Source organism: Maniola jurtina, chromosome 1 (genome assembly GCF_905333055.1).
Source record: "Maniola jurtina chromosome 1, ilManJurt1.1, whole genome shotgun sequence".
Classification (NCBI taxonomy): Eukaryota; Metazoa; Arthropoda; class Insecta; order Lepidoptera; family Nymphalidae; genus Maniola; species Maniola jurtina.
In genome coordinates, this window is record NC_060029.1 from 12,434,698 (window position 1) to 12,447,443 (window position 12,746).

Consider the following 12,746-nt stretch of genomic DNA (forward strand, 5'->3'; position numbering starts at 1 on the left):
TCGTCTGTGTTGGCGTTTGATGGCGCGCGTGAGGTGCTTTTTTGGAGTGTTTTTTGTTAGAAGTGGCCGGTTTTTGTGTTCTGCTGGTGTTTATTGGTGGTGGAACTGACTGGAAAGCGCTTTAAAGGGGCGCCGCGCTTATGCCGGCGGGCGCCGGTACAGACGAAGTCCATACATATACATATAGTTTCCTTGTAAATAACTACAAAATTGATATTGGCTAATCAGTATGAAGCCAGACGAGAGAAAAAAAAACTGTACCTACTATAAAAATACTGCTCATATATTTCTAATGTTTCCATTCTACTTGTAAACAAAATACTACTGTCATCTGTCATTTCGTTTCAAATTTTCATTGTCAAAGACCGCGCCAAAATCTAACCAACAAAACACCTAAACACTAGTTTTTTATTATTAGTAGGTACCTAATAATTTAGCTTGTTTATTCAAAATAGTAAATTAATCAGAATAACATCAACTAATGTCATTTCGGAGTTTAATTTTAAGTTTGTAATCTATCGTAGTAATGGATTTTAACATCAAAAGAAAGTCTAACAAAACAGTTGTTACTGGCAGTCTTGTAGAAAATTATCCACATGATTTTCAAATGTATAAAGTTCCACCTACTGAAAACATATCATTAAACGAGTTTGAAGCCCTTGCGTTAGAGAGGCTAACTCTCTTACGATGTTTAGCCACAGCAACAACTTTAAAGGGTCTAAGACCCTATTCCGAAGAATGGACGGATTTTGTGCTTGGTGACTTAAAAACTCAAGGGTTGAAGTATTATGCGAGACTGTGTGAGAAGTCTGGTTGCGGAACACAAGAAGCTGATTTGCAAGCAAGACGCAAAGATCATATTGCCCATTTTATTCTGAGATTAGCATATTGTAGAACTGAGGAACTACGCCGGTGGTATATTTCACGGGAGCTGGAACTCTTCAAAATGAGATTCATGACTATGAAGAGTGATGCTGTTGAAGCATTTTTCAAACTAAACAATCTTTGCTATACAAGCATAGGTGATGATGAGAAAAATGAGCTTATGAAGTATTTGAGAGAATCCACATTTCACCAAAACACCCAAAATATAGAAACATTTAAGTTTTATAAGGTAAAGTTTTTTGAAGTTTTAGATTTGGTGAAAGCTAGGAAAGTGTACCTCAAAGGTGGATATGCTTATGTTCCTCATAAAGATTTCATATCAGTCCTTTCAGCACAATTCAGGACTCATCTACGGCAAAGCCTGGCTATTGCTTGTCAACATTTAGGTGAAATAGAACAAGATGAGAGACTTGTGTCATTACTCAAAGGATTACATCAGGCATACTCTGGCAATGATTTCATAAGTGATGCTAAGGTTATTGTACCAATTGAGAGTATTGACTCTCTATCTGTAAAATCATTCCCCTTGTGTATGCGACAACTACATGAACAGCTACGTTCAGCCCACCATCTGAAACATGGTGGCAGGCTTCAATATGGACTTTTCTTAAAAGGAATAGGAGTGACACTCGAAGATTCACTCAGATTTTGGAGAGAGGAGTTTACTAAAATAATGGAATTGGACAAATTTGAAAAGCAATATGCTTACAACATCAGATACAACTATGGTAAAGAAGGAAGCAAAAAGAACTATACACCTTTTAACTGTTTAAAAATAATCAACACCAATGTGGGGCCTGGAGAATGTCATGGTTGCCCATTCAGACACAGTGATTTTAGCATTTTGAAAAATAAATTAAAAGGATATGGGCTGGAAGGACAAGGTATTAATATAGCTATATTTAAATTTCAAAATGAGTTTATTGTTCATTTTTATATTACCACTATTCTTAAAAATAACATTCTTATTTTACAGCTGTCAATGATATAGTAGATATGACTAAGAAGGGGCATTACCAGATTGCCTGCAGTAAATATTTCGATGCGGTCCACAATACAGATCTTGGTTTGGGTATAAATCATCCCAATCAATTCTTTGAAGAGAGCCAGAAACTTATAAAAGGTGAAATTAAAATAGAACCAAAAAAGGAACCTAAACCAAACAATAACATTAAGAAAGAAGATGATTTTGAAGATATGGACCTTGATGAGATAAAAGAGTGGAAAGAAGGTTAAACTTTTTGTTAAATAAAAATTATTTCATCTAGTAAATACTTTTGTACAATTTTCCTATTTTCTTTTTACATACATAGCCCTTTTAGTCATACGACCACAATATAAACCAAATATAAAAATTAATCCTACAATTGATATTCCTACAACTAAAAAATATTTCTTAGATGGAGATGATGATATTTCATTGTATACATCACCCAAATCCTCAATTACATTTACCTGTAAACAAAAATATAAATTAATATTTTAATTGAAATTATGTTTGCATGCAGTTGAAACTGAATAGGATTATTATTGGAATCTTAAAAGACTCATTTAACTATTCATTTCCTTGATGAGAACAAAATATTAAAGATTTTCCTATAATTAATTTATCTAAGTTTATTAAGTACCAGTAAATATCCTATCAAACATATTTCACTCAATCATTTGGACTAGTCAGAAATGGCTTTTATATTATATTATTATTAATATAGAGAGAGATTATGCATACTCACAGATTCTACATATTTGTACATTTGGAGTCTACTTGATAATTCCTTTTGACATTCTGCTTCTAACTTTCTATTGCTATCATTAAGAATTATTTTTAAACATTTCAAACCTGAAAACAACATTTAAAAAAATATTATAAACAAACAGAAATTAAATACTTAACGCATTAGAACATATTAATGGAATCCAGCCTTAATAAATTTCAATAATTTCAGTTTCAATTTATATAACTAGTTTTTAGAGTTTTTTAGAGTTTTAATAGTTTCAGGTTGTCAAGTGGAATCATGTAAAACTAGACTTTGGTTCAAATAAAGAAAAAAAGTCGCAGGAGTCATCTAGTACACTAATAAATAAAATTAATCCAAGAGTAAAAAAGTTGTGGACATCATCAATTTGGTACAAAGATAGTTTTTATAGGTAGATCTTGGAGATGAACATAGGCTTCTTAGTATCCCAGAAAAGCAAAGAGTTTCAAAAGCTATGGGGCATCATCTACTTGCATATTAATGTTCTGTCGTAGGCTCAATTTACAGTGAAAGGGAATGGAAGCGAATTTCTGTAGTATTACATAGCATATTGACTTTTATCTCCACCACATAAAGCACAAAATTCTTTCTCGGTAGAAATTGGTAGCTCACTGAGAGATTGCAGGCAATAGCTATGTTAAAAATTCGCTTCCATTCCCTTTCAATGTTAATTTAGCCTAATGCCGCAATCACACCAGTAAGCTTTATTCACGGAGGAAGTAGCTTATATGATTAACTTACGACAAAACTAATGTAAACACAAGTCTCATTTACTTTAGTTTTGTTGTCAATTAATTACGTAAGCTACTAACGTGAGTAAATCTTATGAGGTGTAATCGCGGCCTAAGAAGATATGCACAATTATAGCTGTTCACACAGGCTGCGTAAGAGTTGCGTAAGCGTAGACTCAGCGCGTACCATAGCGTTGTAAATGTAATGTATGGAACTGTGTGAAACATGGCGCACCGCATGCGTAAAGCGTGGACGTATGCGTAACCCGGTGTCACGCGTACTTGCTTGGTGTGAACTAGCGTTTTGTCAAGGAGTTAATAAAAAAATTATCTTACGTCTCCCAGCGCCATGTTCAAGGTCCTTACAGTATTTTAATAAGTCCAAAGCACAAGAACGTTCTAATAATGGGTCAGCATCAATATCCACCTCTGTTTCCTCAATTATTTGGACAACCTCACGTGCACACTCTGCAGAGACAATTTTGTGTTTCATAAGAGCATTTTTTAAACATTCCTCTACCTGAAATTCACAAAACATTTTAATATTTGATTCCTTTACTCTAGCTGTTAATAAACACATACTAAGTAACATAATAAGTATTATTCATAACCATATATTAAATGGAAAAGTGTATCTGTCTGTTAGCTTTTCATAGCCCAGTCATTTAACTGATATTGATGAAATTCGGTACAGAGAAATCAAGTAGTTCCAACAAAATTAAAAAAAAACTTAAATCTTCACAGATTTTAGTAGTAAGTAGCAGTAGATTTCAATATATACTCTTAAAACTTGAGCTCAAATCATAAGTAGGTACTATAGTAGTCCTTTTGATAGTCGGAAATCTTAGATTTTTAACTTTTTTTTTTTTTAAGAATATTAGCCAGTTAAATGACTAATATTCCCCTTTCTTCTCCAACTAAGCGTCAGGCTTATGCTAGGAGTAGGTACGACAATAGTGCAACGGGCGGGGTTTGAACCGTCGACCTTTCGGTTTTCAGTCCACTCCTTTACCGGTTGAGCTCAAAACTAAAGCTACGAGGGTTTGCCTTAGACTGAGAAGAGCCCACAACAAACTCAGCCAGGTATTCTGCATTATCTAAGTACACTAATAAATAAAATCTACAGTGTACATCAGCATAACTACTAAACTAGCGGCACGCTATGATGGCCGGTTTGACGTTTGTCCGCTCATGAAGTTCCGTATTAATTGATAACGACTTTGAAGGAAATAATTGTATTACTTTATTGACGATAGTGATGTGCAGAGATTCATAAATTTTATCGAATGTAGTTTTAGGTTTAGGACTCAAAATTTATTTATTAAATTGATTTCTTAAATGTATACAAGTGTAGAAAAATCAGTTTGCACCATTTAAGGGGTGAATGTACTTGTGAATATGAACAATTTTCACTATGTGGACAAACCTCTGAAATCGCAAAAAAATATCAATAAATTTTTAAAAATGGAATCTAATACGATCGTCACATAGGATCGCTGGCTAGCACAACTACTACCTCCGGCAAACTCGCGTCAATGCTCAATGCAAAACAAAGCAGTTTCGAATTGACGTTGCTTCGAAAAGTATAAACTGTCAGTGCAATGCGATTGTGATATAGTTTTGACCTGGCTTTGGATTTCAAATATTGATACTGCATTACTGTTGACCCTTGCTCGTTAATTTGGACTCTGTTCAAGCCCTTTGTTGTGGATTTCGTCGATATGACCGAACGTACGCAGAGAACTGTTCTAAATAGTCAGACACGTGAGTTCGTAATACGCCTTCGTAACTATTTCGATCGTGAAGCTCAAAATGGAGGGCCAATTTTACCTATAACGTCAGTGGTTGAACGCGTAGCTGATGCGCTTAATATTGGACAACGAACTGTTAGACGGATAACTAAAAAAAAATATGGCGAGACTGGCACAGAAGAAAATAAACTTCACACACCAAAAAAGAGAAAACGAGCAAAACCAGTCGTAGGCATCGATAGCTTTGATGCCGATGCTATCCGAAGACATGTTTACGGCTACTATTTACAGAAGGAGTATCCAACAAGAAAAAAGTTGGTGCATTCACTGAAGGAAGCTGGATTATTCTTCGGTGGGGAAAGTTCTTTAACGAAGATTTTGAAGACCATTGGATTTCGATACAAAAAATGTAACAAACGCAAAATATTGATGGAAAGATTTGATATAGCGATGGCAAGGTATACTTTTTTACGGCAAGTGAAAGAAATCAAAAATTGGCAAAATGTTGTGTTCTTGGATGAAACATGGCTTAATGCTAACCATACTGTAGGCCGTTCTTGGAACGATGACACAGCAGCATCTACTTCCAAAGTTCCTGTAGGAAAAGGATCGCGACTTATAATTTGTCACGCCGGAACCATCAACGGGTTTGTCGAAGGTTCTCTCATGGCTTTTGCGTCAAAAACCACTGGAGACTATCATGAAGACATGAATGGAGAAAAGTTTACTGAATGGTTTACCTCAATGTTGTGTAGCCTCCCTGAACCATCTATTATAATTATGGACAACGCCCCATACCACTCGATGCAAATTGACAAGCCACCTGCCCAATCCCAAAAGAAAGCTGATATCGTCGCATGGCTTCGTAAAAATGGCGTAGATGCAAACATGAATATGTTAAAAGCGGAATTAGTACGTCTTTTAAAAGAAAACAAACCAACCAAGATCCGATACGTCATTGACGAAATAGCATTAGAACATGGGCACAGAGTTATACGGTTACCGCCTTACCATTGTGAGTATAATGCGATTGAGTTGGTGTGGGCTCAAATTAAGGGATATGCTGCAAGACACAATACAGAACCCCCATTTACCACAAAAAAAATGCTAAAATTATTAGAAGAAGCTTGTGAACATGTGACTAAAGGAGACTGGGAAAAGGTTGTGAATAGAACTGTTAAATTAATAAGGGAAGATTATGAAAGAGATGTGAAAATAGATAACATTATAGAAAACGAACATATAATTATTAATGTATGTGATGATAGCAGTGACGACAGTGAAAATAGTAGTATGGACGAATCTGATTAATTATGGCCTTTTGTGGCACCTTTTTTGGTATCTTTTGTATTCATATGTTTCTTGTGTGCATATAAAGTATGTATATTCATTTTCGTTCAAATATTCAGTTCGTTCAAATAAATTAAATAAACATATACATTTTTGTTTTATTAAACCTATTTAATCAGGTACAAAAACAAAACTTAATTGTTTTTTGTTCGAGAATAAATTGACATTCCACATCACTATTGTAATGTGTCAAACCGGCCATCATAGCGTGCCGCTAGTGTAAGCTTTACTAATCTAATTTACCTGGCCATCTGAATTGGTGATAGAATCATTGGGTACTGCACATATTGTCTGTATTTCCGCTTTACAAAGCTTTCCTAACAAAGGATCTAGTCGGTAATTCAGAGCTTGCTCTTTTAAAACATTTGCTAGTTCGTTTTCACATGGTGTCTCCAACTTTGATTCTCTGAATTTATCCTTTAAGCAATATAAAACCTTGCCTTGAAGTTCTACATCTTGTGGCTCATTAGCTAAAAGAAGTAACTAATCAATAACAAATCTTATCTTTTACATTAATGTAAATTATATATATTGATTTAAATATACAATGTGTGATGTACAAAATAAATGTACTGACTTACCAATTATATTGGAACAGAACTTTTTGATATCTCCCTTGCAGATATTTTGTAAATTATTATTAAATCTATAGTCCAAATTTTGTTCGATCATCCTGTTAACAACAACAATTTTACAGTTGTTGTCGAAATCTGTTTCATGACGGTGTGCCTAAAGATATAAACAGTATATTAAGAAAGAAATCAATATGAACAAGTGTAAAAAAAATGTGTAACACCCCCTTGTTGGGGGTTTACGGAAGGTTACAGTAACTAGAAAAGAGCTGATAACTTTAAAAAAAAAAACTAAATTAAAATCGGTTTATTCGTTTAGGAGCTACAATGCCACAGATACACATGTCAAACTTATAACACCCCTCTTTTTGGGTAGGGGGTTAAAAAGTTCAAAGTTTGATAACAGTTATTTACCTTCAAACAGTCCAAAATAACAGTTTGTTCTGTGTTGTGACAATACAAGTCTATCATATCATTGCATGTTGTTACCAAGTGATAATCAATACCATTATCTGAAAATTCCTGTTTCCTCACAACAAATATAGCTTTTTTGCATCCATCACTCAATTTTCCTTTTGCTGTTTGGAGGCATTCTAAGGCAGCTGATTCACCATGTAAGACAGTAGGACAAAATTCTTGTAAATCCTTTTTACAGGCCTCTTTAAGGTCTGGATCTAAATCTATGTTTTCTTTTTGTTGAAAAAGTTGACTTCTTAGCTGCTGGCGACATTCTTTATAAATTGTATGTTTTCTCCGTGTTATGGTATCGTTTCTTATGATTTCACTTAAACACATTACAACCTGTACCTTTGTTTGTGCTTTTGGACAAAATCTAACAACATAGGACTTGCATGCATTTTTGAATTTTCTGGTAAACCTATAATTTTTTAGTGCTATTAATTGTTCATGTTCCACAGCAGCTCTACACTTTATGTTAGCTTTTACTTCTGCATCATTTTTGTGTCTTATTAAGCACTCAAGTATATCATCTTCATCTTTTTTGCTGTTTAATTCTGATGAACATAGTTTTTCTATAGGCACTCTACAGTTTATGCCAACAACAGCATTTAGTTCTATATGACCACTCTGTGTTTCAGTAAAATTTGTTACCACATCTTTACATTTAGCAGAGAGCTTTTTAATATTACTTTGCAAACAAAGAATTTCTTCACCTTTACCAGTGTTTTCAAAGCAAAGACTTGCTAAATCATCCATACAAGAGTCTGCTATTTCAGGCAGTAAATCAACACTGACAGCTCTTTGTCTCATCACTCTCTTTACTTGTTGTTCACAAGCAGGTTTTAGTATACCTTTAATTTCAGAATTATATGCGTAATTATATAAACATGGTAATATCAAAGGATCTTTTTCTGATTGATGTTCATTTATATCAGCCCACTGAAGTTTTGCTTTGCACTGAGTTACAGCATCAAACTTACATGCCTTATATAATTGGGGATCTAGTTTGAAATCTCTGGATATAAAATATTGTATTTGTAAAATAGCATTTTCACAATCATTAGTCATGAGAACAGTTCCAAGTTTTTCCATTAAGCACGACATTACTCTTCCATTACCACCATTAACTTCTCTACAAGCTGTGTCCACAACAGGTTTACAAGCTTTGCGTAAAACAGGGTCTACTCTCCAATCCTCTCCTGGATCTGCCTCTTGAACAAGAATTTCCAATGATCGTTGGCAAGGCAAGCTAATTCTTTTATCTTTACGTTTCCTTGGTCTAGCATGTTCCATCAAACAATGTATAGTTTTATCACCTGTCGCAATCCCTCTACAGAGTGATAGAATATCATTGGCACAGTTTTGCATTAATTCTGGGGACAACCTATAATCATCCATCAACATCTTCCTGTGATCAATCATTTCTGCAATGCATTCAGGGGTAATTTTTGCAGTATCATTTCGAGCAACGTTTTCTAAACATAGCAATATTTGTGCAAGGCGAACATCTTTGTCTTCAACTACACCTTTACGACAATGATGTTTACGAATATCTTCCTTACAAGATTTCACTAGACCTTTGCTCATTTTATAATTCATCACCATGTTTCTTTGAACATAAAAAAGTTGGTCTTGACACCGTTTTGTCATTGCTATAAAAACAAAAAATGACATTGAACATTTTGCACAGATTTCTCAGAAGAAACAAAAAGTTGTATTATATAAATTATACTATAATATCACATATTGAATACAAAAATGTGTCAGTCTGTTACCTTTTTACTGACCATCAACTTAACTGATTTTGTTAAAATTTGGTACAGAGAGATAGCTTGCATTCTGGAGATGGACATGGGCTATTTATCCCAGAAAATCAAGTGGTTCCCACAGGATTTTTAAGTAACCTAAATCTAAGTTGACAAATCATCTAGTCATTAAATAATTTGAATGAGATTCTATATTACCCATTTATCAAATATTACTTTAAGTCTATTATCATCTCATATGAAGTTAGAAACAGGATATCATTTAAACTCACATCCTTTTATGATAATAATGCTTTAGAGTAATTCTCATTATTTTATTTGGTAATAACTGACAACACATTTGATTTTTAAATTCAAATTAAAGACAAATAAATATTTGTTTTAGTAAATATGAAATAATTTATTTAGATACTTAATTATCAAAAATAGCTTTACCATTTTCATTTTTGTGTCTTACAAGACACTTGTACATAAAAAGCGAGTCAGGGACTTCGTCAGGACAAAATGTCTTCTGATCTTTATTGCATGCAGCAAACACAATTTTGTCTATCTGTAAGGAGCTGTACTTCATTTCCCTTAGAGCCACAATCTCTGACTGACATTCTGGGCGCAGAGACTCTTCAAAGCTTTGCAGACATTTAAATGTGAGTGTCTGTGAAAGAGCTTTGGGATCAGCTGGTATTCTCCCACAGCTGCGAACTTCAATATCATCAAGGCAATTTTTCAAAAAGTTGCCAGTTATCTGCCAGTCGTTAAATATTAGCAACTCAATTTTATTTATTGTCCTCCAACAAGACTTGTTTTTCAGGCTTGGTTTACTTTTTAAAACACAATCTATTGTATTAGTGTTTCCACCCAGACACTCCAAAATAATGAGCTCATCTTGACATGGATCTTTTAGCTTATTCTCTAAAAATGTACTGTCCAATAACTCCACCTGATGTGACCAAATTTTATGTTGGCAAGTAAAAGGTATTTGCGTTTTGTTATTATGCGTTGTATTCAGTGCACACGACAAAAGTGCGAGATCTTCGTCTAACTGTAAACATTGTTTTTCGAATAATGAACAACCACTTAGATCAACTTTTAAACGTTCTTTAGCCGGACTATAACTGTCTACTCTTTGAAGTCCTTCGACGTGTATTACGATAATGAAAATAAATAATGTATGTAAGAAAATATTTAACATTTTGATGCACCGGTTTAATTAAAGTTTAATGTTTACTTCACAACACACACGATTTAGAGAGCTCGGATTATTTAAAAGCAACATTTAACAGATAATCTAAAATTACTTTAGAAACGACCGAAACTTAATTTTAATCGTTTTTTTATCCGAAAATAAACAACACGAGATATTTAGCTTTTCCGACCATTGGAAGAGTCAAGAGTTCATCAATGATTGTCAATGATTGTTGTCAATTTATTGTTGTCCTCCGTCCTCCGACCTCTCGACCGTCTCGACATTTTTTTTTTTTTTTTTTTCTCTCTCGTCTGGCTTTACGAAGATTAGCCAATGTCAAGTTTGTAATTTTGTAACAAGTTAGTTAAACTATACAAGTATGGACCCCGTCTCGTCTCGACATTTGACAATGACAGCAGGACAGAGTGCACGTGATTCGTGGTCTGTGGAGTGCACAACAAAAAAAATAGGATTACCTCTTTGCAACAGAATATAAATAATAATTGCCAGACCAAAAGACTTACCTAATTGGTTTCTACTTACTTCCCTATAATATAGGTAATGGAATTTTTAATTAAACTACACGTTTTGACATTAGTTTAGTGTCAAATCGTAAAATAATGAGAGTAATGTAGTAGTTATGTGGTTCAGTTGTGGCATGTGAATGATTCAATCATGATTCAATGAACCAGTTCTTGCTTCTCTAAATTATAGATTGAGCAGAGTGAAAAGGAAGCAATATAAAAATAAGAACTATTAAATGGTGGGCAAGATTGATATAATAGGTCTTTAAAAAAGGGTTCTAGAAAATGATTTAAAATATTTTTTTTTTTTGAGTAATTAGGTGGTCCCTAATTTTAATCGATTAGCATTTTGGAGTCGATTTTTAATCGTATTAGTAATTTTTATATTTAAGTATTTTTAACATTTGTGAAAATCTGTATTATTACTTTCTGAATAAACTTATACTTTATACAGTAGTACTAGGTATCGTATTAGCAAATCGGACATGTACATTCAGTGTTGCCAGTGGCAGATAGTCAATTGTAACACGAGACATCTCAAAATGTAACATTTTCACGAGAAAAGTAACATTTCCTTATTTTTCGTGGAAAATAAAAGTAACAAGGTGCACAGGTTAATATGGCACTTTATTATACAAAAATTTAAACAGTTTTCTTGTCCCATTAGTTAAGCTTAAAAAGAATCGTAATAATAATTGTTGATTGAATAAATTGACTGCTGATCCTGAAAAAGAAAAACAAATCAATATGTAAAATAATAATATAACAACGGATTTAGAAATGTCTTTGAATAGCTATAACTTATTTTGTTAATCAATTTATAATACAAGAGTAAATTAAAAATTTATATCACCCCAACAAGTGAAGGTTACATTAACTAGAAAAGAGCTGATAACTTTCAAACGGCTGAACCGATTTTCTTTGATTATAGCTAAGAACACTCTCCATCAAGCCACCTTTCAAACAAAAAAACTAAATTAAAATCGGTTCATTAGTTTGAGAGCTACGATGCCATACACAGATACACACGTCAAACTTATAACACCCCTCTTTTTGGATCGGGGGTTAAAAAGATTAAAATCGTCTTATATCGGGCGATCTGGCAACACAGGACTGTTTGAGTTTGAGAGGCTACGCACTAGGTGGACTTTGTCTGTGTAGCGTTTGATGGCGCGCGTGTGGTGCCTTTTTGGAGCGTTTTTTTTTTTTTGTTAAAAGTGGCTGGTTTTTGAGTTTCACTGGCGTTTTTGGTGCTAGAACCATGCTGGAACTAACTGGGAAGCGCTCTAAAGGGGCGCCGTGCGTATGTCGGCGAGCGCCGGCACAGACGAAGTCCTTACTTATATAGTTTCCCTAACTTGAAAATATCTACAAACTTGACATTGGCTAATCTTTGTAAAGCCAGACGAGAGAATAAAAAAAAAACGCACTAGGTAGGTACGCAGTGAAGAAAATTACGCGGGAATTTCAAATTCGTTTTGTTAACTGAACAATACTAGGTAGTAGAGGTGTAAAAGTAACAAAAACGAGCGTACCCGTATGAATTCGTTACTATAACAATTAGTACTCGTTACTTTCGTATCGTTACTCGTTACTTTTGATACCACGTAAGATGAACGAATCGAGTCGTATTGCGTACGACAGTATGATGTCGCGGCGTCCGCATCGCAACATTCGTAATTTGTAGAAAACATACTTAGGTCTACATTACATACAAAGCTGCGTAAGGTGCATTTTCTCACTTTTCCGTATTTTGAACCAGACGTGT

The 12,746-nt window shown here is 34.0% G+C and overlaps 2 protein-coding genes across 2 annotated transcripts; one reads left to right on the forward strand and one right to left on the reverse strand.

The window, feature by feature from the left end:
• The first annotated feature begins 327 nt into the window (after positions 1-327).
• Positions 328-2,171, forward strand: LOC123869420 (DNA primase large subunit). Its single transcript, XM_045912338.1, has 2 exons — positions 328-1,769; positions 1,862-2,171. Exons 1-2 carry the CDS (start codon positions 527-529, stop codon positions 2,119-2,121), a joined length of 1,503 nt encoding a protein of 500 aa, XP_045768294.1. The 5' UTR covers positions 328-526; the 3' UTR covers positions 2,122-2,171.
• LOC123869416 (Golgi apparatus protein 1) lies at positions 1,963-10,722 on the reverse strand. Its single transcript, XM_045912324.1, has 7 exons — positions 9,707-10,722; positions 7,461-9,157; positions 7,056-7,203; positions 6,718-6,944; positions 3,710-3,893; positions 2,619-2,725; positions 1,963-2,340 (listed from the first exon to the last, which is right to left on the reverse strand). The coding sequence occupies exons 1-7, from the start codon at positions 10,458-10,460 to the stop codon at positions 2,176-2,178; spliced, it is 3,282 nt and encodes a 1,093-aa protein (XP_045768280.1). The 5' UTR covers positions 10,461-10,722; the 3' UTR covers positions 1,963-2,175.
• Between the last annotated feature and the right edge of the window lie 2,024 nt (positions 10,723-12,746).